This window comes from Letharia lupina, assembly GCF_014066315.1.
Source record: "Letharia lupina isolate WasteWater1 chromosome Unknown contig_22, whole genome shotgun sequence".
NCBI lineage: Eukaryota > Fungi > Ascomycota > Lecanoromycetes > Lecanorales > Parmeliaceae > Letharia > Letharia lupina.
The window spans coordinates 722,731-747,725 of NW_023502991.1; the positions used below are offsets into that span (position 1 = coordinate 722,731).

Consider the following 24,995-nt stretch of genomic DNA (forward strand, 5'->3'; position numbering starts at 1 on the left):
CTTGGCTGTGACGTTAATGAATCGTGAAGACTATGTGAGAGTAAAATCTCTTTGAGTGAGGCGTATGTCTTGGTAACGAATATGAAAATGCCGTTTATTTTTAAAAAAAATTTAGTGGTTGTCAGTGCTCCACGTCTGGTTTGATCATAGGTCGACCGGGATAGAAACGGCATGATGATTAGGCCGAGGCGCAGTGACACGCAGTCAAGATACAGTCTCCTTCATTTAATGCGTGTGCAACGTCTTGGCATAGGCATCCATAAGACCTTTGAACAGACATTCAAAGAGGAAGTCCAACGAGAAAGACCGTTATCAATAATCACGATGCCTGCTTCTATCAAGGACGTCCCTCCAGAAATCTTCGAGAACATCCTCTCCCACATCCGTCCTGTAGACTATCTCAAAGTCAAACTCGTCTCCAAAAGCTTTTCGGACTGGGCTTCCAATGTTTTCAAATGGGAAGACATGACTATGGAGGAGGTGGTGCAGGGCCACACCAGCGTAGAAGCTAGCCTTCCAAGGGGTCGACCTCTAAATTACTGCGTTTGCAAGCACTGCGGACTGGTCAAACCTACCAACGAGTTCTCCGACAACCAGGCCGTGAAGACCAACCACAAGCGCATTTGCATCTCATGCGGGATCGGCTACAACACCTACACCAAGCGTCAGTTGCCGAAGATCAATGGAGAGGAACACATACCCTGCTGGCATTGTAGGAAGGCTGTTCCGAAGTACGACAACTGGGAGGAGATACTTGTATCAGGAAAGGCTGTTTTGACGAAGTTGCTTGAAGAAACCACGCCTGAGGGCGACCCAATAACATACATGACATCAGATCGTAGAAAGTTGGTATCGGTTCACGAGTTACCGGCGTTGGCGCTCTGCAAGCCATGCCTGAGATTGATGATGCGTCATAGGGCGGCAGGACCGAGACTGAGACGTTGATATCCGATTACATGGATAGCAAGAGCAAACGGGGAATGTGTCTGAGATCAGTGAGCTCAAGATGTATGTAACCAGCGTGGAGCAAGCACTGGAATTTGCACATGCATTGATCTTTCACTTGGGCGGTTGACCGGTGTCATGACGCTTTTGATGTATGCACACGAGCAAAACTCAATGTAACCTAGATGTGTAGCTGGGAGGATGTCATAAAACTCGTTGCTCCATTCTCTCAAGATTGCCCACAATGCTGTCGGCAAGACGCCAAAGTTAGTCTACAATTCGGCCGCTTGCATCAATAATCTCATTTCGAGAAGGGATGCAGTTCAGCTGTTAGTGCAAACGAGCGGAAGGCGCCCTGAAAGAAAGATAAAAGATGGGACACCTCTCCCACTCTCGTTGCTGGCGGTCAATGGGACAAAAACGTCGTTTCGCACCAAAACTTACTCGTCGTTTCTCCGGTCATGTCCTCTCTGCAAATTTGCCTGGTATCACCAAAAAATTGCTTCCACCCCCCCTTCCCTCCAATATCTTCATCTAACGAAAAGGCTATCTCGGACCTAAAAAGAAGCAAAAGAAACTTTTCACAGAGTTCGATAACCTGCAAGAGGAATGGAAAAGTATCTATTGTAGGTCTAATACAGGACTGAACGTTACCAACAAAGCTCTCCAAACTCGCAGTAGCATGACTGCCGGCGCTCAACAGAAATTGCTTGTCCTCAGAGTAAATTTTGAACGAGAGATCCAGAGGATAGAGGGTCAGGCGTTCCAAACTTAGAAGCGTATTCCGGAGGTCAAAGACGAGAGTGAGTCTTCAGTTTTAAGCTTGCGTAAGGGCTTCAAGATTGGGTATTGACAAGCGAAGCGATCAAGATCATCGCACAAATCAGAGCTCTGGAAAAGCAAGCAGTTAAAAAGGAAGACAAAGCCTAGAATTTTGATAGCGTTTGAGGGGTTAGATAGAAGCTCGGGAACCCCTAGGACGCCAACGTGAGTGAGCGAGCGATGCCCATCAGTACATCGATCCCGTTCATGCAGACGAGGATGACGCACTTTCGATATGGACAGAAAATGGGATTGGACCTCTGTTTTCGTAAAGAATGAAGACACATTCGCCACTTCAAAGTGACTCGTGAGATTAGTTCTCTTCAATTCGAACATCATTCTTCCTCCAAACCTCCCTTCTCAAAAGTCCTCAACTGCACCTTCTCAAATTGGAAACTACTCAGACCCGAATTCGTCCTCGAGCCAACTGTGGAAGAGAAAAAGCCAAAGAGCGTGACCATTTGCACAACGAATACATGAATTATCTTAACCCGGACCTCATCATGGAGCGGACTTGGGAGCAGAAAAAGGCCGATGAGCATGAAAAAGCCAAAGAACATGAACGCTTGGACGGCGAATATCAGGTCTTGGCCCGTGAGACGGCCGATCTGCGTAGCTTCCTAACGCACATAAATCGGTTGCTCGACGATCCAGACAATGATGCCTCGCAGTTGGAGATGCAGCAAGACATCAAGGTAACTCATGAGCGGATGATTTCGCGAAACGAGGATTTGATGGCCGAAAAAATGCGGTTCATGAAGTGGTTGCGCAAACCAGGTAGGTGGCATTCTCCAAATAAACGATGTCGTGTCGAATGTGGAGAGGGAGTTCTTTCTGGCTAATCTAGTCAGATGAAGATTACATGAAATGGGAGGATGCTCCCAAGGCTGGGTCTGCTGATGAGAGCAGCGCAGCGAACAAGTATGAATCTGAGATGTATGATGAGGGGCGGAGCTCTTTCAAGGTGCCTGAAAAGAATGGCGGAACGGAAGAGAGCTCCTGGAAATAGTGCAGAGAAGGGAAGTAAGGGAGCTGCAGGTAGTCTGCATGAGAAGATGAGTGGAGGCGAGTACTAGAACACAGACGTTGCTAGTTTACAACCTCATTCCACACACTGGTAACATGAAACCACCGAAAGTCCAAAGTATCTTATCTCCCCGAGTGCACCACCCTACCAGCATCTGAATACTGCCTGGGATATGCCCTACTTGCCAAACCCAAACCAGCTCGAGATCCCACTCTTCGCCTCCGCCGTTTTCCTCTCCACAGTCTTATCAAAATTGTCAATAGATTGATTGAACTCCTTTTTGGTATCATTCTTAGACTTGTCGAACTGAGAAGCGGTATCGTTCTTGAGTTTTTCGAACTTGGCCTCGGCTTCGCTCACTTTGGCAGAGATAGTCTTGTCGGCGTCGTGAACCTTGTTGCGGACATCATCGACCTATATGCAGATTTCTTGTTAGCTGAGACCAATTAGAGCAGGGTTAAAAGCAGGCATGCATACGGTGTGATCGATCTTAGAGCCCGCGATCTGTGCCCATTCTTCACCCTGCTTCTTCGCTTCCGCACTGGAGATGTTCTGGCCTTTCAACGAGGCTTTGGCGCTTTCGGCATCATCTATCAGTACGTATCAGCTTGTGCCCTCAGATGACTCTTGTGATTACCAGTGGACTAACGCTCGGCTTTCTTCTGCGCGACTTTGGGTTCCCCTCCAGCAGCGTAGAAGTAGTATCCTCCAATTGCTGCAACAGGTAGGCCGACGTACACGATCCTACGTCCAGCCATGGCAGAATGTTGCTGGTCGGGTTGGATTTTGTGAGTAGAGTTTGACGCTTGAAGCTGTGTCTTTTTTGAAGCTTGGGAGAATTGTTGTTTGGCGTTGGAGAACTTCGAAGCTTGGAAGGTCCAGCCCTTGGCGGTCCCATGACGTCCTCGCGTGGCGCTTTCCCACTTTGGGCTTCATCAGCCACACTGTAGAGCATGTTGAGCTCTTGACATATTCCATTTCCTCTTACAACGCCATACTCGGGAATCTCTCTGAGCCTCTCCAGAAATGAAAAAAGTCAGATCATGAAATCCAGGCAGCCAGACTCAACGCTGCAATGTCAGTCTTTGGACTTGAACGAAGCCAAACCGACGGTGCCCAAGCCTATGACCATGCCATAGACCTCGTGGATACCACCAAGCCTAAGGAAAGCTTCGAGGAGGAAGGGTCATCTTTATCCTCTCCGATACCCAGGTCAGACAGCGGAACTCTTCTGAGCCGACAATGGACCAAAGGCGGACTTCAGAAGCAGTTGGCTCAGCGGAAATACGCAAAATATCAGGAAGGCAAGGAAGACAACCCTGAATCATTACCTGAATCTGGTGACGAGAGTGGTAATACTGAGGCAAGGACGTCCCAAGAGGGCGAGCCTAGGAAAGACAGTGTGCGTACCGGTCGACTACGAGACAGGATAACTTTCAGAAAGAAGGCAAAAGCGAAGTCTCGAGAGAAAGTCGACACTTTCATTGACGTTCTCTACGAGAACCAACGTGGCTCATTTTTCTGTGGCATTCCCCTCTACTCGTCGAACTCGCTCCTCAACTTCGACCCTTCCCCTTGGCAAACGGCCAGTTTCAAAGACAGTGCGGTCAATATTACCAACTTTCAGCTACCGGACCCTAGCTGGGCTTGGGATTGGAAAAAATGGTATGTAGACATGTCGCATGATGTCGACGAAGAGGGCTGGGAATACTCGTTCAGCTTCAACAGCGTCTACTCGTGGCACGGCACGCATCCCTTCCTCTACTCCTTTGTACGGCGGAGAAGGTGGCTGAGGAGGAGGGTCAGGATACACCCACATAAGGCAGATGGAAAGAAGGGTAGTATGAAAAATGCACATCTGTTGAATGAGGATTATTTTACGATTCATGCCGCCAAAAGGAGCAGAAGTCGTGAGTCCAGCGCGGACAGGTCCACCAACAACCAATCAAGCTTTATGCCTGAGGTCAAGGCTGAGGATGAAGCGGAAGAAGATCTTGGTGAGGTTAGCGACATATCAGCTCTTATGGCAGCCCTCAGAAGATCCAGAGTGGACAGAGAAAAGATTGCTGCGGTGAGAGTATTCTTAGAGCAAGGCGGCGATGAGCTCTTCTATCTCGCAGAGAAGATGCCGGAGATATTGGCCATTTTTGTCCATCAGACGTCATGCCGTCAACTCCAATCCTACCTCCTTCAGGTTCTTGATGAAGCTATCAATACGGAAAGCACGGGGAAAGACAAAGAGAACGGCAAAGAGGACTCGGATACTGACACTGCAGCCAAAAAGCTCAAGATTGATAATGTCCTCAAAGCGATCAATGCAGCTGGAGTCCACATCAATGATCTGCACTATTGGAGTGATCTCAGAGACCGAGCGACCAGCAGCGAGGCTGGTCCAACAGAGCAGACTCATGCCTTGGACGCTAGTGAACCGGCTGAAGTAGCTGGAGATCAGCCTCATGCACATAGTGATGATGATGAGACTAACGTCCGAGAGGAGATCAAGGGCATTCCGAAAGATGCTCATGTCTCCAAGGAGCCTCGAATCCAATTTAACACTCGACGCAATGATCCTAGTGATGCAGAGGGCAGCGGTACAGGCCCGCTGGATAAAGGAAAGGGCAAATTATAGTGGCTCTTGTCTCTGCATTTATCATGGACGTACGGTGTTCATGATGGGGACTGGGGGTTTATTCGTTTGAACGGCAGCATAGCGATGGACTCACTGGCATGGGATAGAGCAATAAATACCCATGGGATCGTTTTTTGGTTTTTTGTGAATTTTGCAATGTTGATGTTCATCGTATATAATAATTATATCTCATACACCACACTTCTGGCATCCTTCTCCTACTTTACCTATCTTTCGTTGAATTTTCGAGCCAATCCCTTTCCAGCGAAGATGTGGCGCAAAAGGTGTGGGGCAAAACGTCAACATTCGATGGACGGAACGATCTCCTGGCTTTCTCTTACTATACACAATAGCTGTAGCTCTAATGAGCCTACAGCTTTGCTCTACCAAATTTATATGGCATCATGGTGGTCTTTGTTGACTTGGAAGACGACGTCCCTGACGATCCCCACGCCGATCCCAATGAACCCCGCGGGTTCTCATCTCTCCGCAAGCACCATCTCGGAGACAGGTCGACGGCGGAGGTGACGGCCAACGGCGACGATGAACACGTCGAGGAAAGGCCCAATCCCAACATCAACAGCTTCTCGGCAGCCCTGGGCGCCTATCCGTACGTCCGACCGCCGTTTTTCGGTCACAATGGACTAACATCTCCAATCCAGCATCGTCACCCAACTAGCCCACAACGTGGACCTGAACACTCTCGACGCCCTGTCACGTACATGCCGTCAGATCCGCGCTAACCTGCTGCAATACCGCACTCGCCTCGTGCAGCAGACGCTCCGCTGCGAAAACGAGTTCCGCGATGCCAAGTCCTCCGAACGCGAGAAGCCGGGGCAGAAATGGCATATACTAGGCGAGGCGGGACATCTGGTCTCTGGCAAAGTGTCAGCTTGTGCGAGGGATCTGGTCAGCGATTGTCGGCGGTGCGGGAGGATCGTTTGCCGCGTACGTCCCATCCACTTCCGCCTACCCTTCACTCCACCAGGTTACCATTGCGTGCCGCCCTCCTATGCTAAACGGCCAACCCCGTACAGAACTGCACATCCAAACCCCCACCCCCCTCGTCCCTCCCCTCCCGCCACCGCCGCCTCTGCCCCTCCTGCCTCTCCGCCCCCCTCTCCCTCCTCGCCTCCTCCGCCTCCTCCCCCTGCGCCTGCACGACCAGCATCCACCTCTGCGCCCCCTGCGGCGCCAGTCTCGCAACCGCGGACACGACGTACCGCCGCGTGTGGACGTGGCGCACGCGGTTCGCGACCAGTTATGGGGGCTTGGGGACCGGGATCGGGGAGGGGAACGAGGGCGTCAAGTGCGCGCGGGGGAGGGGGTGTCAGGGGGCGGTGGATGTGGAGGTGGAGTTTGAGTGCGGCAGCGGCGGGAGCAGGAACGGGAGTGATGGTGGTTTGAGCGGGGGCGGTGATGGTGGTGGTGGTGGGGGGGTGAGGGAAGGCGGTGAGAGTCCGTGGGGAGAAAAGGACGAGGCGGGGTATTTGTGGCAAGAGATTGAGGGCTTGGGGGGGGTGGTCAAGAAGAAGGTCAGGAAGAGGGAGAGGGTTGGGGCCACGGTGAGGGAGTGGGAGGATGAGAGGGAGGGGAGGGGTGAGGTTTTGGGGAGGGAGAAGAGAGGGGTGGAGAGGAGCTGGTGCGGGTGGTGTGGGAGGGTCGTGCTGGGTGGGAGAGACCTGCTGGAAGAAGAAGCAGCGCTGCGGAAATTGATGATCTGACTATGCACGGAGGGTGAAGCATTCTCATACATCAGTCTATCTAGTTTACATTAGAGACACAACATGCTGCTGCTGCAGGAGCCTGTCCCAACAAGTATTGATTGGATGAAGGAGAAAGATAACATGAACGATGAACACGCCAAACAGAACCCAAACATCTACATGAAACCCTTTGAAGTCCATGCGAGCCAGCGCCCAGTAATGCCACGAAAGCAATAACAGCAAAGGGTGCAACACTAGATGCATATGCGGATAGTGTTACAGGGACTTGCCATTCGACCAAGGACCAATCGAAAGCGAGATGGTACGAGGTGGGTGATGGCGATTCGAAGACCTACCGACACGATGACCATCAATGATGCGTCCGAATCCATCCCAGGATGGTCTGCAATGAAGGGTCATCATGAAGCCAGTAACCAGCCTGTTGGTCCGCCGTCCGAAATGCGTTGGCGATCCTCTCGTTCGTAATGGCGGCGAGTTCCTGAACACCATACCGTCAGTACAACGCACGTTTGCTCGGGCGAGCAGATAGGCAGTACATTTCTCATGGTAGCGTCAGCCTGGCGCAAGGCTTGTAGATGGCCGTTTTGCGGTTTGCGTCCTTGGAGAATGGATTGGCGCCGCTGGACCCATTTGATGGCCACGGCGGCTCGCAGGAAGATATTATGGGCCTGGAGGCGGCGGGCGCTGGCGTCGATGATTACTCTTCGTGAATGATTAGCACTGGAAAGCGCGATGGAGACTGAGAGGGTGCGTACCGCTGCAATTGGCGCTTCTCGGCTTCATTGGGACCACTGGGTGGATGCAGCATCTCGGGAGGGTACGGCACATTGAGCAAGGTGCGAGCTTCGGTGTGGCATTGGCGCAGTGATGAGTAGCCGATCTCGTTGCACTCGTCTCGCGGAGGGTTTGCCTGGAACTGGACTATGCGGCGTTGGATGTTCTGATAGTCTTGGAGGATCTCGGTGACTCTCAGCGCCCGGGCTTCATTGACTGTCGCAAGGTTTAGCATAGATCATTAGTCACCGGTGATCCTGACTCACGTCCATCTGCCATGATTTTAGTCTTGGTCAGTGTGACACTTTGGCTAGGCATTGAATGGAATGTTGATCTCTCACCAAGCTGTCAAGGCATGCCATTCTCCCTCAAGGGGCCCCAAAGCCTACTTTATGAATGCATCTCGACGTTCCATGAGATTCGTATCAGGGGTCAACGAGCTGTGAAGAAGACACTTGATCGATTCAAGGTGTCAAAGGTATCAGAGGATTGATGGCTTGATTGGTGAGATGTCAAAATATTGAACCAGCTGCAAGGGGGGTGATGGCGGAGAGAGGCAGATGGCAGCGTTGATAGATGGAATGAGAATAGCACAACAAGAGCAGACTGACCCCAAATCAAATCAGCAAGACATGATATGGTAAAGTAAGCTACATTGTAGCGAGAGGTAGCGAGAGGGCGTGCAATGGAAAGGGAGAAGGAGGTAGATGCAAGAGTTCAGCTGCGCCACGATGATGCAAGTAAAATGATGCGACTTCCTAAAAGGATCTTAGAAAGAGCCTGGGACTGCCCAAAATCGTATTGCTCCCGTCGCGCTTATTCTGGCACCACATGGCAAGCTGAAAGAAATCGCATCCATTGGTCAATGCGATACCGCTGCTTAGGATCAGCATACCGAAAACAGAGAATGCACTAACGGTGCGCACTGTGCGTCGATTTATGGCATCAGTCATTGGAGAGCTCACAGTCACCAACTAAGTTGAGCCGCAGGCCACCAATGTACTTCGCCCTGGAGGGTTTTGCTTCATCGTTGCTGAATAAATCCACCCATTACGGGTGAACAGTTAACGCAAGCTAGCGGATATCGAAAGTCTATTCGCCAGCCGGAATGCTATAGAGACCCATGAGAAGCTGGAAGATATTTCAGACCTATTCTCCGACTTCATGCAGGTGAGATAGGAATCTCGTCATGACGAGTGTATCATTTATGCCACTCACCAGCTCCAACGCCACCACGGTATGCGAGCGTGGTGCTTACATACCACCTCCTCTGCTTGTAGTCTCTCCTCAGTCTTTCTCAGAGATGGCTTGCAACCTCTCTTCGATCTCGTCCTCGGTCAACGCTCTGAACTGCGCATCTGTCCCCTCCTTGTCGCCCGCTTTGGGCCCTCCCACAATACCGACTTCTAATTCGCCCTTTTTGAAATCCACACTGAGCACTGTGCTTAATGCTGATATTCCGAGCTCCACAACATCTTCCCAATTCCCCTCGGCACACTCCTTATTTTTCAGCTTCTTCTCCAGATGGTTCAATGCCTCCTGTTGTTTCGGTCCCGATGCAGTCGCCTTGTAACCCACGTAATATCCTGCTGGGTCACACTTGTAGAGCTGGGGGCCATATTCGGAATCTACCGAGATCAAGGTTTGAGCAACTCCTAGTGGTCTCATGTAGGCCTGCCATCGTCAGCTTAGTCTCGAGCACGATTCAGGATTCTCCAGTGCTTACCCTCTGCGTGTAGACTTGGTTGATGTTTGCTAGTCTCTTTGCCAGCACGTCACAAGGCATCTCGTATCCGTTCTTGTACTTGAATTCAGCCGCCTCACCTCTGGCCCTATTGACTGATGCCCGTGCGTCCGCTATTGATCCTGTCATGACGCAACCGACCGAAGGGGAGAGTTTGAAGATGTGTGAGACGGAGGATGGATCAATGAGCTTGTCCTGTACTCCATGGAATGTCAGACCGCTTCTTGAACTCGAAGCAAGTAAGCTGAGATCACTGACGGGGACCTTCTTCTGCGAGAGAACTACTGCACAGTCCTTGCCTCGGACCCCTATCGACGTGATGTTTGCTGCTGTGATCGCTTTGAATGCATACTCTGACCAGTCCAGATATCAGTCAGGCCTCCTCTGTATGAAGCGAAGATGAACCGAGGCTTGGATGTTACAAACCAACTTGGTACAGTCTTCCTTGATCTGAGAAGATTGTGATATGTCTATCAAAGCCAGCGCTGCCTGCGTGTCGAGCTGTCAGCGCCTCCTGCTGTACATTTCGCGCGGCTGGGACATGGTTACCTGACATCGTTGCAGTGGGAAATGACCGCTGTCTTCGTAGCTTGCAATTTTTCTTTACAATAATATCAAAGAGAATTGAGTATTGTGATAATTTCACGAGAGCAGAGATTTGGTTGCTATGAACGTGTACAAATCTACTCAATGATGAAGCTCCCAGCTGCCTGATCGGGTTAGGAAAATAGTTTATCCGACTCCGAAGTGTTTTTGGCGCGCAATTGAAAATATAGCAGCAACCATTGCTCTACCATTCCTGCTGCAATTCTCGCCATATGTACTCGAGAGGCTGTGCATATAGCATACTAGATGGGATAGCATGTTCTGCCGTCATCCCTCGACACGGTATTAATTGCCGTTTTCCTTGCGCTCCAGACCTTCGACAGGCCCTCCCACCAGGGAATCATCTTGGCTACCAATGGATCAGTCACCGCCACTCGCATGCAGCAGTAGCGGAAGAGGAAGACAAGAACCAACAAGATACAGGGTCCGGAGTGGCGATACGTCGAGTCCAATCCAATAATGCTTATACTGCTCCCATCCTCAGGCCCATCACCTTCGACCAAGCCCAGCATGATTTGGAGGCAGAATCTAGGGAGACGTGGGAGAGGGAGCGATTTTCCGATCTGATTGCAAGATTCCTGCCCATACAGTCAGCAGCATCACAGAAACAGGATAAGCGATTACAAAAATTTGCCTTCGGGAAGAACAAGGCGGATAAGCTTTTTGTCAACAAGCTGCTGAAGGACAAGGGACTGCAATCACACGACTGGAGGATAGCGCTTTCCATATTGCAACAATACTACACGCCCGAAGAGATCGATAAAGTCAAAAACATTGATACCTTTGATCCCGCACCGAGTCTAGACCAGACTCCTGGCTCTCATGCCCAACATTTTGATGCCGGCATCGAGATTCAGAGTCCTGTGCGAAGAGTCACCTCCAGATCACGCAATTTCAGATCTTTTCGACTTGCTCACAACATTTCTCCTCCCGTTGAATGGTCAGAGGCATATCTGGCAGTCTACGTTGAGGCCCTCGCCGAGTCTCAGAGGACTCAAGCCAGAGTCGCTTGGGCAGAAAAGCCCTGGTTGAAGGGTTGGACTAATATTTGGGAAGTTGCTGCTGCTTTTGAACAGGTTTTTTACAGCACGGCGTCACAGAAATCCTTGAGCATCAAGGCTTGCAACACCGCATTGCGTTTCTTCTACGATCACGGAATGATACCGGACGCCCGGTCTCTCTTTATTCGGATGGAGGACTTAAAGATGCATATTTCGACAGAAACATGTAATATCCTGCTGCGCGGTTCAGCTTCGCAGAAGGACCTCCACAATTTCACATTTCTTCTGAGAAAAATGACGTATCGGGGCTTCAGGCCTAACGAGAAGACATGGACACTGTTCCTCCAAGTAAACCATTCCAGTACGGTGCGAGCGTTCATTGTTCGGAAGATGGCAGACATGAATATGCTAGACAAAATTTGGATTAGAAGGGACGTTGCAGCTCACATGGTCCACTATGAGATTGTCAACCACCTAGGCGATGGCCATAATCACCATAGCTTTCTTGATCACATGAATAGCAAGTACGGGATTGGATGGCTATCGACTACTGCAGGCAACAAGCTTTTGAACGAGGTGGCCAAGCGTAAATCGGCGGCGGAGAGCCTGAGTTTGCTTTATGAGATGAAGGAAGCCGGTTTTGTGCCTGATGACATCTCAATGAACACGCTGCTTCGGCACTGTTTACCATTGAGGCGGCACGAGCTAGCAATTCGAATACTAGAAGTTTTCCGGTATTATTACAATCTGTATCCAGGGCCGGAGGCATACGAGACACTCTTTCTACAGGCGTGGAGAAGTCGCTTGCTCAACTTCTCTACCGTTATCTGGAGATCTGCTTGTATCTATGGTGCAGTGTCACACAAAATGCAGGACTTTGTCTTTCAGAGTCTGTTGACTTATACACCCGCGCTCGACAAACGGATCCAATCAGACGATACGGTCGAGCTAAGCAATTTCAGCAGAAACGAGAAGTTCAAGAAGTTTGCTGGAAGATTCGTGGTCGGTGTAAACGGCCCTAGAGGAGCTAAGTTAAGCCACGCCATTGAAACTTCAGAATTAGACCCTCAAAGAAGGACCTTGAAATGGGCCCAAGTTCTTCTAGAGAGTAGTCTCCGCGTTTCCAGGAATTGTCTGCTGAGACATGATTTGCCACGGCTGCTACGCCAGGCTCTGACAATGGACAAGACCTGGGCCGCCGAAGGCCTGTATAAAAAAGACGACTGGCGGGAGATGTTCCCACATGCCATCGCGGTACTCGTGAAAGTCAAAGGAAGGCGCCAACGCAGACATTCACTGCGCTTGCGAAGACACGTGGTTCGAGGCCGTTTTGCCACTCACCTGCGCATGCGATAACGTGACTTATCTCGAGGCCCAAACCACGGAAAATCGCCCGGGTTGGGCGCGGATTAACAAACAGCCAAAAGCAAGCGGAGAATCAAGAGCCTCCGCAAAGCCGGACCCCTCTTGCATGGCAGACAAAAGACTCGGCCAATCCCATTCACCTTCACATCAGATCTCTCGACCGTTTGGCCAAGGTCCTCTACTCGAACAACTCCTCGCTTTCGGTCTCGTCTTCGCTCGATTCTGCAGACTTGAGGACGAAGGCGAACAAGACCCACTTGAGGGGGTTTTGTGGCATCATCTGCGGTATCTCGGCCACTGCTCCTGGTTCCTAATCGGAACAAGAAACGGTCAACATTCCTGCGCCCACCCTCAACTCAGAGATTGAGCTCTTGTGTCGTCCGTGGGCTCTTCTAAGATAAGAAGTTGCCACGAAGATCTCTGAGGTCTTGTACACACTGCAGTGGAATTTTCAGGTTCATGTACCAATACGTTGTGTTCATGTACCTTATGATATCCATGTAGCAATTTGAATTAGACGCAAGTTTTTCATCAATACAAGACTGTAATCTATAAACACTCCCGTTCTAAATTCAAACTCGTCTTCACGGCAAACCAATAATATAAAGGCACTGAAATCTCATGGATCATTTGCGGCTAAGACGGAAACCACATACGTGCTTAGCCGCGGCAATGCTATGGAACTGTCACACCAAAGTCATCGACAGAGGCATATGCTAATCCGCCCTTGGGATCTGGTGGCAGGAAAGCTGTCGGAAGAAGCCATGGCAAAAGACAACTGCATAGAGAGTATTCGAGACCAGGGAAACCCAATTGCTCCTCACTGATATGCGTAAGACTTATCCCGCTACATTCTCACTTCCTCTGCCAGCGCGCCTGGTGGGTGGCTTCCAAACCCAACCTCTTCGCCATCGTACCGCCTTGATCCATTGCCCGAATGATCGGAGGGAGATGGCCGTGGCTGATCCAGCTGTAGCTCGAGGCGTCTGTCTAGCAAAGATCCATCGCTCGCGGCGTCCTTCACTAATCTGACTGGACATGTGGAGGTGCAGCGTCCGTACTGGCTGTACGGTTTTAGTCACGATCGTTACTAAATTGTACTTGATGGGCATTATCTCTTATTTTTAAATGACGTATTACCAGATACCAGCCGTGTCGAGCTCCTTCCCTTCAATCTCGACCTTTTCACTCAACTCTCGCTCTACCGCGGGACCAGCATCGACACATTTACTGGATGTCAACAGATAAAATACTGACGACTTTCTTCACGCATCTCTTGAGTCTTCTGCCAATTCGGGAACATTTCGTCGTCCATCTGTCCCTAGTACGCCAACTCTTGTGCTTTTGATGCCGCCCTTTGCCGCTGCTGCGTTGGATGCTGGTGTGTGTCTTTGAGATGTCTATTGACGTGTACACACGGCCGAGACATAGATGATAGCGGTACACTAGATGCTGGGCTTCGTCTCTCATGGCGTCATATCTTGTGTAGAGATAAGTTTGCGCCAGTCTCGGCTGCTGGAGGAGTCTGATGTTGGGAGAAATCCATGTCGTGTTGTGAAGGCTGGTTTTAGCCATGAAAGAGGGAAAGAAGATGTCAGACATGGCAGTAGCGGTTTGTCTCAAATGCCCGCTTTCAATTTCCTGCCGGCCGGATTTCAGGACCCATCAGTTCGCACCTGTTGCTCGGGGCTTGCGTGAAAGCACCGGTCGACGGAGGATTTGAGGGTGTCGTGGGGGGTTTCGCCTACGCCCTGTTGACCACATATGGTAGGTTAGGCACCAAGGGACGAGTGAACCCGCGACTGGACATGAAGGCGAAAAAGTGTGAGTAGCATTGTATGTTGGGTGCAGACCGGGTGTGTTGACATCTTACGAAGTCAAGTCAGTAACATCATCAAATTGCAGTGAGGCTACAGGAGGGACGCTGCTAGTAGTCATGTTGAATGTTTGGATTGGCTGACGAAGACCTTCCTTCCGTTGCAGGCCACGTTGCTCAGGTACGTTGTAGTGGGATACCTAACTCAGCAAGCATATCTAAAATCCGGTGTTTGAGCATATCATCTCGCTGCTCCTCGCTCCTGAGCCACAGTGAGCCCACCATATTCGCTGCATTTGCAATAAAGGACCCCCAGCCTTTCCTCCTGCGTGGTATCAGAGCCATCCATTCGGATACAAGTATCAAGTTGTAGTCAGTGCCGGCATGTGCAGCTTTCAGGGCGTCTTTCGCCATCCCAAGAAGCCTCTCATACTGCGTGTAGACTTGTTTGGAGGACGATTTCTCCGGCAGGCGGACAACAAAGTGCACAAATGGCACTCCCGAGATGCTGGTCTCCACGTCTAGCTTCAAAGGTCAACTTCGTGAACTTGAGAGCATGTCCTGCAATAGTCCCAATGCAATATACTGGTGAAACGAAAAGACATGCCTTCTGTCGACGTGGCTTTTGAAGGGAACATCTGGAAGTCCTCAGAATCTAGTCTCGGGAATATTTGGATGTGCTTGTGTCCCTGAGAGGAGCCAGCTTCCACACCACAATTGTATATGATCATCTGCGGAGTCTCAATTTGTCTCAAAATCGCCCATGCAGCTGTCAGGTCATCTACATCCAAATCATTCGTCTGTGGTACGAATAGCGTTGTATGCAGAATCAGCATTGGTCGATAAACACAGTATTTGTTCAGTATAAGCTTATGCGACTGCCCGATTCTTGCTATGATCTACGCAGATTTTGGAGTCAGGATCGCTTATTCGGGGCAGAAAATGGAGGTCTGGGGAGTAGAAAGGTCTTCTTGCTCCCAAAATATGTCTTGCGACTCAAGTTCAATACCCAATAGGAAGGATCAGCTCCGAAATGTACGTACCCATTCCTCTGGAGGGTCGACAAATGGACCGATGGGTTTTGAACGACCTGGATCTTCGGGCGAGAGTATTGGCTTGTTGCTCAAAGCTGGCGTTACGTCAAACTGGAACTGCACAAGACATGTGTTCAGTTCACAGCGGTCCTACTGCATCGGTGTGGATATCTGCCGTGAAGCATCGTTCAAGTACCTGAAACCCCTGTGCCCATACTATCGAAGTCTTTGGCCGCTCGTACTGTATCTCTCCTTTGTCCACAAGGCTATCGAATTTTCGCAGAGCAATTGCTTCCAGCTCAGGTGGAATCTCTCTGTTGGAGTCCATGATCTAGAACTAGACACTAAAGTCGACTGAAATTTTGACCTAGTCACGAATCCAACGTTTGGCTCTTTGAGCACAGAATCATCACCGCAGCCTGGCCCTGAGTACGGTACTCCGACAGTGAACTTGTGAAGGCCAAGGCTTTCGGATTCCGCTCCGGCTTCCGGCACCAGCCGCAAAGTTAGCGCTTTCGTCTCGCGTAAGTACTACAGTACGTGCATCGTCAAGGACTTCCCGCCTCAGGAGATAGATCGCCAACAAGTGTTCTGTTTTGATATCTCGAACATGTTTGCTGTCAATTGGCCTGGGTTTCCACTGATAAGCGGGAAGTCCTTGATGATGCACGATTGGCGCCCTCGAATTTTGTCACCACATACGAGTATTGTTTGACCAAGATCTGCCGACCGCCGTTCCCCACGCATGCACATAACGTCGTAAGTCTACGGAGTAAGTGAAAGGTCGATTTGGATACTCTGGAGAGCCTGCGAACTCGGTGAGTTGAGAATGCCTGCTCAATCCGAATAAATCCGTTGGCGGGATCTCCTTAGAAGCAGTATCTTAATAGATGGCTTTCGTTTGCTCTAGGCTGTGACCCCTCAAACAAATCTTCCCCACACACACACATCCTGTGTACAATTATTTCGAATGAAGAGGCGGCAACAGCCCTGTCGACGTTTCCTTGTTCTGTATGTACAGTCTACCTTGTGACTCGCCCTCCTAGGCGGCAAGTCCTCCCATCTGCTACAGCATTGGAGAGATCGACATTTGTAGCGCTAGACGAGGTGTTGATTGCGAGGCGTATACCACGAGGTGCATATCGCCTGGCCGAGCCCCTTCTAGCACACCAAGAAAAAAAAAATCTGCTGCTTGAGACGTTTCCTAAACATTTGCCCTAATCTGAAATAGCTGCCTAAAGCATGTAGGTATGGCACGTTTAGCCATGGAGCTGTGTCAGGACTCGGTCTAGACTCTGTGTAGAGAGAATTCGATCTGATATAGAGCGCACGACGCACTCTAGTCTCCGTCTTACTTGAATTCTGTCTGTCTCAGTGACCATTATGTCCGCTCCTACCGACATCGAAAAGCCTACCGGGCAGCGGCTCGCAAGCCAATACAAAGTCATTGAGAGGAAAGAGCTCGAGAGATCACAATACCCATGCACACTTAATTCGTCGTCTGCATCCATTCACGATCTCGCCTACCACCAAAGTATCCTAGGCAATGAAGACAACTTCGCCGAGCAAACCACCTGCAGTATCTTTGATGTGAATGGAGACGGGGTTGGCTTTCTGAAACCTGAGGTTCACGATGACGAGCTTCGTTGCTACATCCAAGCATGGACAACTGCTTCGATTCTGCTCGCATTGACTAACAGTCGACTAGAGTCCAATGCTCCACAATGCTACTCGCATTATGTGGGTCCAAACCATGTGATTGTCTACCATGGGTCTTTCCTCACTTATATTGATGTTGCAGCTTCTTCACATCCAAGCAGCAAAAGGGCACAACATTCGCCTCGCAGATATCTCTGAGCCAAACTCTGGCTCGAGAACTCCTCCACACATTGGAGGTGTCACCACATTTCGTCCCTTTGCTGCTTGCCGAGCCAGAGTATGCAGCCCCGGGTACCTATCACGGCTATGACCCCACAGGACAGCTCTTCAGGCAAGGTAATGCTACTCGAGAGGAGCCGTACTAGATAAAATGACTGATGATCGTGCCAGAATTCATTTGTCAGCATCCGCGATGGAACATACATACAAAACTTCAACCGTGCTCCATTTACATGAGCTTCCACAAGGTGATGGCGGTGACCACATACATTGTCGTTTCAGGAGATGCCGATCCTATAGTTGAAGTCGCCAAACAGAGATTGAAAGACGCGTTCGCCCATCCAGCATCAAATCAACAAGCTTCACGCAGGACTTCAGACTCGTTCTTCCTGCACGGCGTTATCGCCCAAGAGTCGTTCCTTCAATCAAAAGGTGTCATCACGAAACTTCGACATCGTCTCTACGATCAACTGGACGTCGTCGATGATGACAAAAATGCAGAAAAAGGCAAGACTGAGCTGGCATTGGACCGAGATGCCCTAAGAGGCATAACCAAGAATCTACACATGATCTCGCAAGATGCCGATGTACTTGTCTCCAGCACTGAGATGGGCACTATGGTGGTTGAGCGAATGGCTACTGCGCACGCCTATCTCAAGACAACGTCTGAAATCTCCTCGCGACAAGGGCACAATCAAGTCGATGACATGTTGGAGCATCTTATGCACTCTTTGCAGTCTAGAAAACGGTGGATTCTAGGCTACAAGTCGCGGAAAGACATTGCTATGAACCTTGCGAGTCATCCTCGATCGCCTTGTGCAATTAGCTAGCAACTAACATTATGCAGGTCTTCAACTTGGTTACCCAGCAAGACAGTGAAACAAACACTTCTATAGCACGAGCCACAAGGGCAGACAGCTCGGCTATGAAGATCATCGCCGCCTTGACCATGATATTTCTTCCTGCGACAGCTGTCTCGGGCTTTTTCGGCATGGTATTCTTCGACAACCAGAACGGCGAGGTTGTCGTGACAACTGATTGGTGGCTTTTCATTGCGACGACGATACCTATCACCATCATCTTGATCATGATCTGGCGGATTTGGCTATCGTGGACAGAGCTCATCGAGGGACCGCAAATCGTTAGACGACTGGCGATAAGAGCCTGGTCCGCGGTTAAGTCTAAGATGACTTCGATGTCATTCGCGGGTTTCGGCGATACCCCGTCGAGCATACCAGTGAAAGAAACCGATGATATAGTCTGAAGGCCTGTCTGGCTCACACCAACCTGCTTTCCAGTCATATACAGACCTATCTATGGTGCATCCAGTCCCAGAAGTAGAAAAGACCATCTGTGTTAGGAGATACACTCACCGTAGCAGCATCTAAGGCTCTAACGCGTGTTTAGCTTGTCTCGCGTAAAGTTCTGATCATCAAATGTCAATAATACAACCTCTGATTGGAAGCCAAGGATAAAGTCCGAGGAACATAGTTGATGCCACTTCTTTCCCTCTAAAGCGAGAGCTGTTGTTGGACTGATGACTGATCGTATACATTACCCAGATGCTGGTCAAGAAGATGGTCGAAGCGGACATCAACCTCGTCCGCAGTGAACCCTGAACAGAGTTTCTTCGATCGCGCTTGACAAACCCATCAGTAGAACCAGCTGAAACCCGAAATCGCGCTTGATTTTTTCGAAGATGTCTCAACTACAGCTGTGCTCAATGTCTGGCTATCTGGTAGCTTACACACCACCCTACTCAAGCATGCTACGCTTTTTGTTGCCTCAACTTCAAAATACAGAAACAAAAAGCCTTATTAAGCGAGTGTAGCGCAGAAATGAGCGGGCAAATTTGAGCGAACACCACGGCGCTTTTTTGTTCTAAGCACTTGCGTCGAAAATTCCATTTGTGTATGTGCACTGATCCCCTATGAATTATGGACTGAGTAAGAAATCTGTATCCACGGTCCAGAAGTACTGACCTCTGCTTGGCTCGTCCGTGCTAGCTTACCCGTGTCTGGTTTACAGAATGATTTGCTCCTTGGCTTGAGCATTGTCGGCATTTGCACCATACCACTGGATGGTCTCACGGAGGCCTGAGGATGTATCTCAGTAATGGCACAGTCCACGCTGGACGCATGAGCAAACACCGAGGTATCTGACCAACCTTGTTCTAAAGGGGTGAACTCGAAATCGCCCATCAGACTCCGCATCTTAGTATTGTCTGCGGTCTTCTTCAGCTGTCCGTCGGCCTTCGAGTCGTCCCACTATTGAGAATCAGCGATGATGCGGTGTCCGAAAGTATGGACGGGGTCGATCGAAGACACTGACCATGATCTCTCCCTTGAAGCCGCTCAGAGCGCAGACAAGCTTGACAGTGTCCGAAATGGAGGTCTCGTGCTCTTCGCCCACTGTCATAGCAGCATAGGACATAGGGTCAATTTACATAGTTGCTTAGAAGCACAAGGGTGATAGCGCTCCTCGTACCTGAAAGGATGAGTGGCTCGCAGGAGTTGTATTCTCGAAGAGCCCGGACGATGAGTGCGGCGAGATCACGAGAGTAGATGAACTGCCTTAAAGCTGTGCCAGTGCCAGGAACATGAATGGTCGATTCGCCCCTCACTGAACAATCCTTTCAGTCTGGAATGGCCACCCGGGAAGACCAAATCTTCCCGGCCAAATGAATAATTGAGGTTCTACACACCTTTCGCGTTATGGACTCTCTTTATGATACCAGGTATGAAATGGCAGCCCTCCCGGAAATTATCATGAAGCCCGTAGACGTTGGTCGGGATAACGGCGGTAAAGTTGCAACCGTACTGGGCTTTGTACGCTCTGTCATAGATCATCAATATCAACACAGCACGCGCTTGAGGGACCAGCAATACCGGTTCGATACATCGATCATGCGTTTCGCATGTGCGTACCCAAAATTTGAGTCGTGAGGAGGCCCAGAGTGGAGCATAGTCTCGTCGATGGGATAAGAGGTTTTGTCCGGGAAAATGCATGTAGACAAACATGATACCACTTTTGCAACCTGGAGGTGCGTGAGTCTTTCATTGTTCGACCGTGGGCGAGGATGCCGACGCCCTACACTATATTGGTGTGACAGTCGTAACACGTTTTGGTCAATTGAGAGATTTGCTTGTAGAAAGTCCACTGGGCTTCGACTGTTTTGGTACACACCGCCAACCTTCGCAGCGAGATGAATCACCATATCTGGACGGTATTTACGGAATACCGCTTCGGCGGCATCGAAATCTCTACAGCTGAGTCAGATCGGTCGCTTGAATCAGTCGCAAGGGTAGAATGGACGGATTTTCTTGCCTCAAGTCTCCATCCGCACTGGATAAAAAAACCCAATTCTCGCCGTCTCTCCTCGCAGTTGGACCGCCGCCCTGAGTTCCTACGAGCCACTGAATGCCGTGACCTACAAGACCACTCCCGCCCGTCACGAGGACTGTGGTTGACACTAATTTGGATTCGGCCATCATGGGCAGCGTAGGCAGAGATTGGACCTCTAATGGGGGGATTGCGTCCGCTATCATAAAATGGACCTCCTATTATGAGATTTGGTCTCGTTCCAGGTTGACCTCAAATCATGTTGATAAAAAGCAGCATCAACTACGGACAGAAGATGTCCAGCGCTTACTCGCCCCTGTCATCTGATCGCTGTGGGCTCCTTGGATAAGACAGCTAGAATTCCCCTGCTAGGCCCCCACTTGCTATCTTAGCACAGCGTGCATCGTTGCCTTCTTCGACACCGATCAGCTGGCTGATCTCGTAGAGCGAGCTTCGTGGGGCGGGACGGGGCTTCTGAAAACGTTGGCTGTTGGATTCCTGTGGGTGTGGGCGGAATCGCACGCATTCGCTGTCACGTTATGCATGCTAATCGTGGCCACACTACTCGCTTCGCTCATCTCGATTATCGTGACTGTATTAAGCCCGCGTATGATTTCTATTCCTTTTGAAAGAATACCAGCACCGGTAGCCGGTCCATTCTGGCTGCCTGAAAGTTAGATCACTTTCCCCGCTTCTTCGGGTGATATCTGAACAACCTCTTAAAGTCCGAAGATAGTCTCCCAGCAATGGGTGATCGGTAGTCATGGTCTCCGCGGGCAAAGTGGGCTTTCTCAGCCTTCCCGAACCATGCACTGGCGCCCTTTGGCATAATGCTGCGGCTCGAATCCTGTCCAAGCTTGACGGACGAGGAATCCGAATGGCACACGTCTCGGTCCGTGGGATCGTTGCCGGAATGAAAGAAGAAGGAGAGAGCTTGCAGCGCATTCCCGAGCTGTTCAATTATCTGACGTCGCTCGTAGGGCTAGCCACCTACTTTTTAGTAGGCTTCATAGCCATGCTTCTTCTTCTATTAACAACAACTTTCACACCACAGTCCAATATCGCTCGGTCTCCCGTGTCTGCTGGTCAAGTTTGATGTTGGCCGCGACACAGAGGAGCAGCTTTTTGATGCGATGCTTGACGTTGATGTGAATTAAAATTGTCTCTTGTGGGAGGCCCAACAGCAGCGTGGAAGTCAATCATTTGAAGCTCTCTGGCCAATTGCCCCAACGACCAACAGGATGGGAACGGTGAGCCCGAACTCTCCAAAGTGTCATTGGGAGCAGGATGGGTATTTTAGATGTTGCTGTTTTCGTGGGCATGAATTGCTGTTCATACGACGGAGCTGCAGTTGACATTGCTGCCGGTGTCGGCGGCCCAGAATGGGTCTCCTTTCGTACCCAGGAATATCTCGGTTACGAGGTTCCGCAGTACCTTCGCCCCCTGCAACAAGGCTCTATCATGAGTATTGGCTTGCTCGAGCCGAGTAGCTTTTGCAAAACATCGAAATGTTATCTAAGACTGAATAAAGAGCCTTTTTACCGGTGGTTGGGTGGTTAACATAACATTCATCCCGTGATACATTCGTCACAAGAAGCAGTAATAGAGGCAATAATACAGCATCACTATCATTAGTCGTGACTGATACATTCTCATAATACCAGTGCCTTGAACGCTACCTCAAGCGTCTTGAGCGCCCGGGCTTCGGGATTGTCGCAAATGATCTTCGCATCTTGCGGGCTGAATCTCAACGCCTCTAGCGAACGATTGTTGGAAAGAGAATATGGGGATAAAACACATTGCTCACTGTACACGAAGATGCGCTTTATACCGTCAACAAGCACTCTCCTCATATACTTATACTCTCCAAAGCATCAACAACCAACGTGCTAAAGCCATGCTGCAACCTCGCCCCCGTCTGTACATCCCCTTCAACTTCATCAGTGCCTATACCAAACGCAGCGCGCCCTTCGATGCAACTTTTGACGGCTGTATAATATCTTTCGCCAAGATTCTCCTTCACAAATGCCAGGTACCCGGAACCAGGCTCCAGGAGACGTTCGCGGACCGCTTTCAGCTGAGCGGGCTTGGCGGTGTGCGTGTCGATGTCAAGGATCTGTTCGATGGGCTTCCAGTAAGCAATCTCCAGCAATATGATGCCAAGACTGTAGATGTCGAAGGTTTTCCGGTAGGTGCCTTTGGCGTCAGAGCCCTGATAGTTTGGGTGGACGTAGAGCATCAGATAATCGGCGAACTCCACTGTAGTCGTGGTAGTCTGGCCATCTTTGTCCGGGCGGGCATATTCGTAGCCGGTGACGTATGGTTCTGTTATGCTCGGGGTATCAGAGTCCGGGAAAAATATTACGCCGTCACTTCTCAAGCCCTTGTGTAGCCAGTTGACAGCATGGAGGTACAGCACGCAAGTGCTGAGTTTGTGAGCCAGGGAGATTCGATCGGTCAGAGATGCTTTGGGTCTTGTGAACATTATCTGACGAAGTGAGACTGGCGAGGCACTGTTCTCTGGCTTCTCGAAGACCAGGCCAAAGCGGGCGTCATGGTTGCTGTCTTTGATGTCGTCTCTGTCATCAAAGAAGCCCAAACAACGCGGCGCATGGAACTGTTTTGGTTTGTCAGACTGGAGCAGAGAGACTAATTCTTTGACGCGTTTCAAATTCTTCGGCAGAGGCACATGCTTCTCTAGCCCGCGGTCGTGCTTGGTATTGTACCCTTTCCATTCAATCCAAACATGCTGCTCGGTACCGTGGCCAGAGTACAGCTTGCCTTCCGTGCGGATTCTACTATCCGACGTGGAAGCTAAAGCACTGCCATTGTCATAGTAAATTTGCGAATAATAAAACTGGGATGGACTCGTGTTTGTTTGGTGAACACCAGAGTGTTCTCGGACAAGCACATCATGGGTAGCATTGAGACTTTTGAAGGTAGCAAGAGACGCTAGAGCCTTTTGGTTGCGGAGTCCGGTCGAGGCACTCGAGGATTCAACCCCATGATGCTCTTGCAGTAGCATTGCAGCCGTCACCAAGTGTGCGAGCTCTGCAACAGAAGCCCGCATCTGTACCATCTCAAGATAAGTCTTTTGGGTTGCTATCTCAAGCGCCCGCGCCTGATGCCCTTGCATCAGCTCCTGCAGGTGATGGTTGAGCTCAGTCAACCTCCCTAAGAGTTTCAAAAATACGTCCTTGTCAAAGAGGACCCATTGCAGCCTTTTAGGATGCTTCACTACTTTACTGGCCATGCTGGTTCCGCGTGCGATGTAATTTCTGCTGCGAGGATGGTTGCGCTGGGCTGGCTCCTTTTCGTAGGAAATGGCTAAGTGTGAGAACTCTCCGAGCAGATCAGTCTCGATAGCTGCTTTCTCACTTGCAGTATCCCCGGCTGAGTTGAAGTCGACGTATTTGCCACGAATTCCAGCTAAATCTTCCATGGATACGCGGATTTCCGTGAGGATAGCGACCAAAGTGAGCTTGTTCGCTCTCAAACTGTCAGGCAAATCTTGACCGTCTTTAAGCTCAATGAGGCCTGCAACCTCACACCAATCCAGTAGTCGGGAGTATTCAATCTGGAGCTTGACTCTCATGTACCGGCAATCTTCAGGCATGCCAGCGGCCGCAATGAAGTATTTATAGCCTAGCTTCTAATCAGCACACCACTGAGCGCACATTTTCCAGCTATGCTATGGCTGACGAACCTTTAATACAGCCATCAAGCAACTGCAATGTGAGCGACGCAGCTCCCAGGGTGGTCCCGATAGGATCGACCATTCTGACATAGGAAGAATACGGGCGCAGTGTGCCGCATAAGTATTAAATGCAACACAAATGCTCAGATGCTAATTAGAATATCTCGAATCGTATCCCAAAAAAAGGAAAGAAACAACATCAATCTAGTCGTGACAACTTCGATGAGACCATATATAGACACGGATAAGACTACAGGCAAAGGATTGATTGAGTTGATTGAAAACTCTAATGAACAGAAATTACACAAATATATTCAAATCGGAAGCGAGCCTGTCCCCCGACTGCGTAATGGTTGCCACAGCCCTCCCTTTTGGGGGTGGGACCAAAAGTGACGACTAAGAGTCGAACCGTTAAAGCTCAGTCGTAGTAGCTTCTTACCTATTCGGGAAGTACATCCTGCGCCCTGCGAAAAGGCGACGCCCTGTTTTGCCTGCTTTCTACAGCTCCCCAAGCGCAGGCTAGTTTCGACCCCCAGCCTTCTTCAGAATTCTTTTCCCCATCTTTCATCACAATACTGGTACAACGAG

General features: G+C 50.1%; 13 protein-coding genes across 13 annotated transcripts; 7 read left to right on the forward strand and 6 right to left on the reverse strand.

The window, feature by feature from the left end:
• Positions 1-324: 324 nt before the first annotated feature.
• Positions 325-1,875, forward strand: HO133_005864 (uncharacterized protein; the record flags this gene model as incomplete). The annotated part of the gene is made up of 3 exons (XM_037296769.1): positions 325-838; positions 1,491-1,700; positions 1,787-1,875. The coding sequence occupies 3 exons, from the start codon at positions 325-327 to the stop codon at positions 1,873-1,875; spliced, it is 813 nt and encodes a 270-aa protein (XP_037147950.1).
• A 395-nt stretch (positions 1,876-2,270) lies between these two features.
• On the forward strand, positions 2,271-2,776 carry HO133_005865 (uncharacterized protein; the record flags this gene model as incomplete). Its single annotated transcript, XM_037296770.1, has 2 exons — positions 2,271-2,544; positions 2,619-2,776. 2 exons carry the CDS (start codon positions 2,271-2,273, stop codon positions 2,774-2,776), a joined length of 432 nt encoding a protein of 143 aa, XP_037147951.1.
• A 195-nt stretch (positions 2,777-2,971) lies between these two features.
• Positions 2,972-3,552, reverse strand: HO133_005866 (uncharacterized protein; the record flags this gene model as incomplete). Its single annotated transcript, XM_037296771.1, has 3 exons — positions 2,972-3,208; positions 3,272-3,384; positions 3,444-3,552. The coding sequence occupies 3 exons, from the start codon at positions 3,550-3,552 to the stop codon at positions 2,972-2,974; spliced, it is 459 nt and encodes a 152-aa protein (XP_037147952.1).
• Positions 3,553-3,869: 317 nt separating this feature from the next.
• On the forward strand, positions 3,870-5,423 carry HO133_005867 (uncharacterized protein; the record flags this gene model as incomplete). Its single annotated transcript, XM_037296772.1, has 1 exon — positions 3,870-5,423. The coding sequence occupies one exon, from the start codon at positions 3,870-3,872 to the stop codon at positions 5,421-5,423; it is 1,554 nt and encodes a 517-aa protein (XP_037147953.1).
• A 404-nt stretch (positions 5,424-5,827) lies between these two features.
• On the forward strand, positions 5,828-7,147 carry HO133_005868 (uncharacterized protein; the record flags this gene model as incomplete). Its single annotated transcript, XM_037296773.1, has 3 exons — positions 5,828-6,033; positions 6,086-6,371; positions 6,461-7,147. 3 exons carry the CDS (start codon positions 5,828-5,830, stop codon positions 7,145-7,147), a joined length of 1,179 nt encoding a protein of 392 aa, XP_037147954.1.
• A 352-nt stretch (positions 7,148-7,499) lies between these two features.
• Positions 7,500-8,203, reverse strand: HO133_005869 (uncharacterized protein; the record flags this gene model as incomplete). The annotated part of the gene is made up of 4 exons (XM_037296774.1): positions 7,500-7,628; positions 7,687-7,852; positions 7,906-8,140; positions 8,191-8,203. The coding sequence occupies 4 exons, from the start codon at positions 8,201-8,203 to the stop codon at positions 7,500-7,502; spliced, it is 543 nt and encodes a 180-aa protein (XP_037147955.1).
• A 1,008-nt stretch (positions 8,204-9,211) lies between these two features.
• HO133_005870 (uncharacterized protein) lies at positions 9,212-10,224 on the reverse strand (the record flags this gene model as incomplete). Its single annotated transcript, XM_037296775.1, has 5 exons — positions 9,212-9,598; positions 9,651-9,863; positions 9,927-10,021; positions 10,095-10,157; positions 10,218-10,224. The coding sequence occupies 5 exons, from the start codon at positions 10,222-10,224 to the stop codon at positions 9,212-9,214; spliced, it is 765 nt and encodes a 254-aa protein (XP_037147956.1).
• Positions 10,225-10,486: 262 nt separating this feature from the next.
• Positions 10,487-12,631, forward strand: HO133_005871 (uncharacterized protein; the record flags this gene model as incomplete). Its single annotated transcript, XM_037296776.1, has 1 exon — positions 10,487-12,631. One exon carries the CDS (start codon positions 10,487-10,489, stop codon positions 12,629-12,631), a length of 2,145 nt encoding a protein of 714 aa, XP_037147957.1.
• Positions 12,632-14,633: 2,002 nt separating this feature from the next.
• HO133_005872 (uncharacterized protein) lies at positions 14,634-15,818 on the reverse strand (the record flags this gene model as incomplete). Its single annotated transcript, XM_037296777.1, has 3 exons — positions 14,634-14,981; positions 15,500-15,607; positions 15,687-15,818. The coding sequence occupies 3 exons, from the start codon at positions 15,816-15,818 to the stop codon at positions 14,634-14,636; spliced, it is 588 nt and encodes a 195-aa protein (XP_037147958.1).
• A 1,055-nt stretch (positions 15,819-16,873) lies between these two features.
• Positions 16,874-17,514, forward strand: HO133_005873 (uncharacterized protein; the record flags this gene model as incomplete). The annotated part of the gene is made up of 2 exons (XM_037296778.1): positions 16,874-17,262; positions 17,292-17,514. The coding sequence occupies 2 exons, from the start codon at positions 16,874-16,876 to the stop codon at positions 17,512-17,514; spliced, it is 612 nt and encodes a 203-aa protein (XP_037147959.1).
• A 105-nt stretch (positions 17,515-17,619) lies between these two features.
• Positions 17,620-18,987, forward strand: HO133_005874 (uncharacterized protein; the record flags this gene model as incomplete). The annotated part of the gene is made up of 3 exons (XM_037296779.1): positions 17,620-18,184; positions 18,265-18,626; positions 18,931-18,987. 3 exons carry the CDS (start codon positions 17,620-17,622, stop codon positions 18,985-18,987), a joined length of 984 nt encoding a protein of 327 aa, XP_037147960.1.
• A 403-nt stretch (positions 18,988-19,390) lies between these two features.
• Positions 19,391-19,786, reverse strand: HO133_005875 (uncharacterized protein; the record flags this gene model as incomplete). Its single annotated transcript, XM_037296780.1, has 3 exons — positions 19,391-19,464; positions 19,536-19,635; positions 19,700-19,786. The coding sequence occupies 3 exons, from the start codon at positions 19,784-19,786 to the stop codon at positions 19,391-19,393; spliced, it is 261 nt and encodes an 86-aa protein (XP_037147961.1).
• Positions 19,787-22,559: 2,773 nt separating this feature from the next.
• HO133_005876 (uncharacterized protein) lies at positions 22,560-24,489 on the reverse strand (the record flags this gene model as incomplete). The annotated part of the gene is made up of 2 exons (XM_037296781.1): positions 22,560-24,355; positions 24,417-24,489. The coding sequence occupies 2 exons, from the start codon at positions 24,487-24,489 to the stop codon at positions 22,560-22,562; spliced, it is 1,869 nt and encodes a 622-aa protein (XP_037147962.1).
• Between the last annotated feature and the right edge of the window lie 506 nt (positions 24,490-24,995).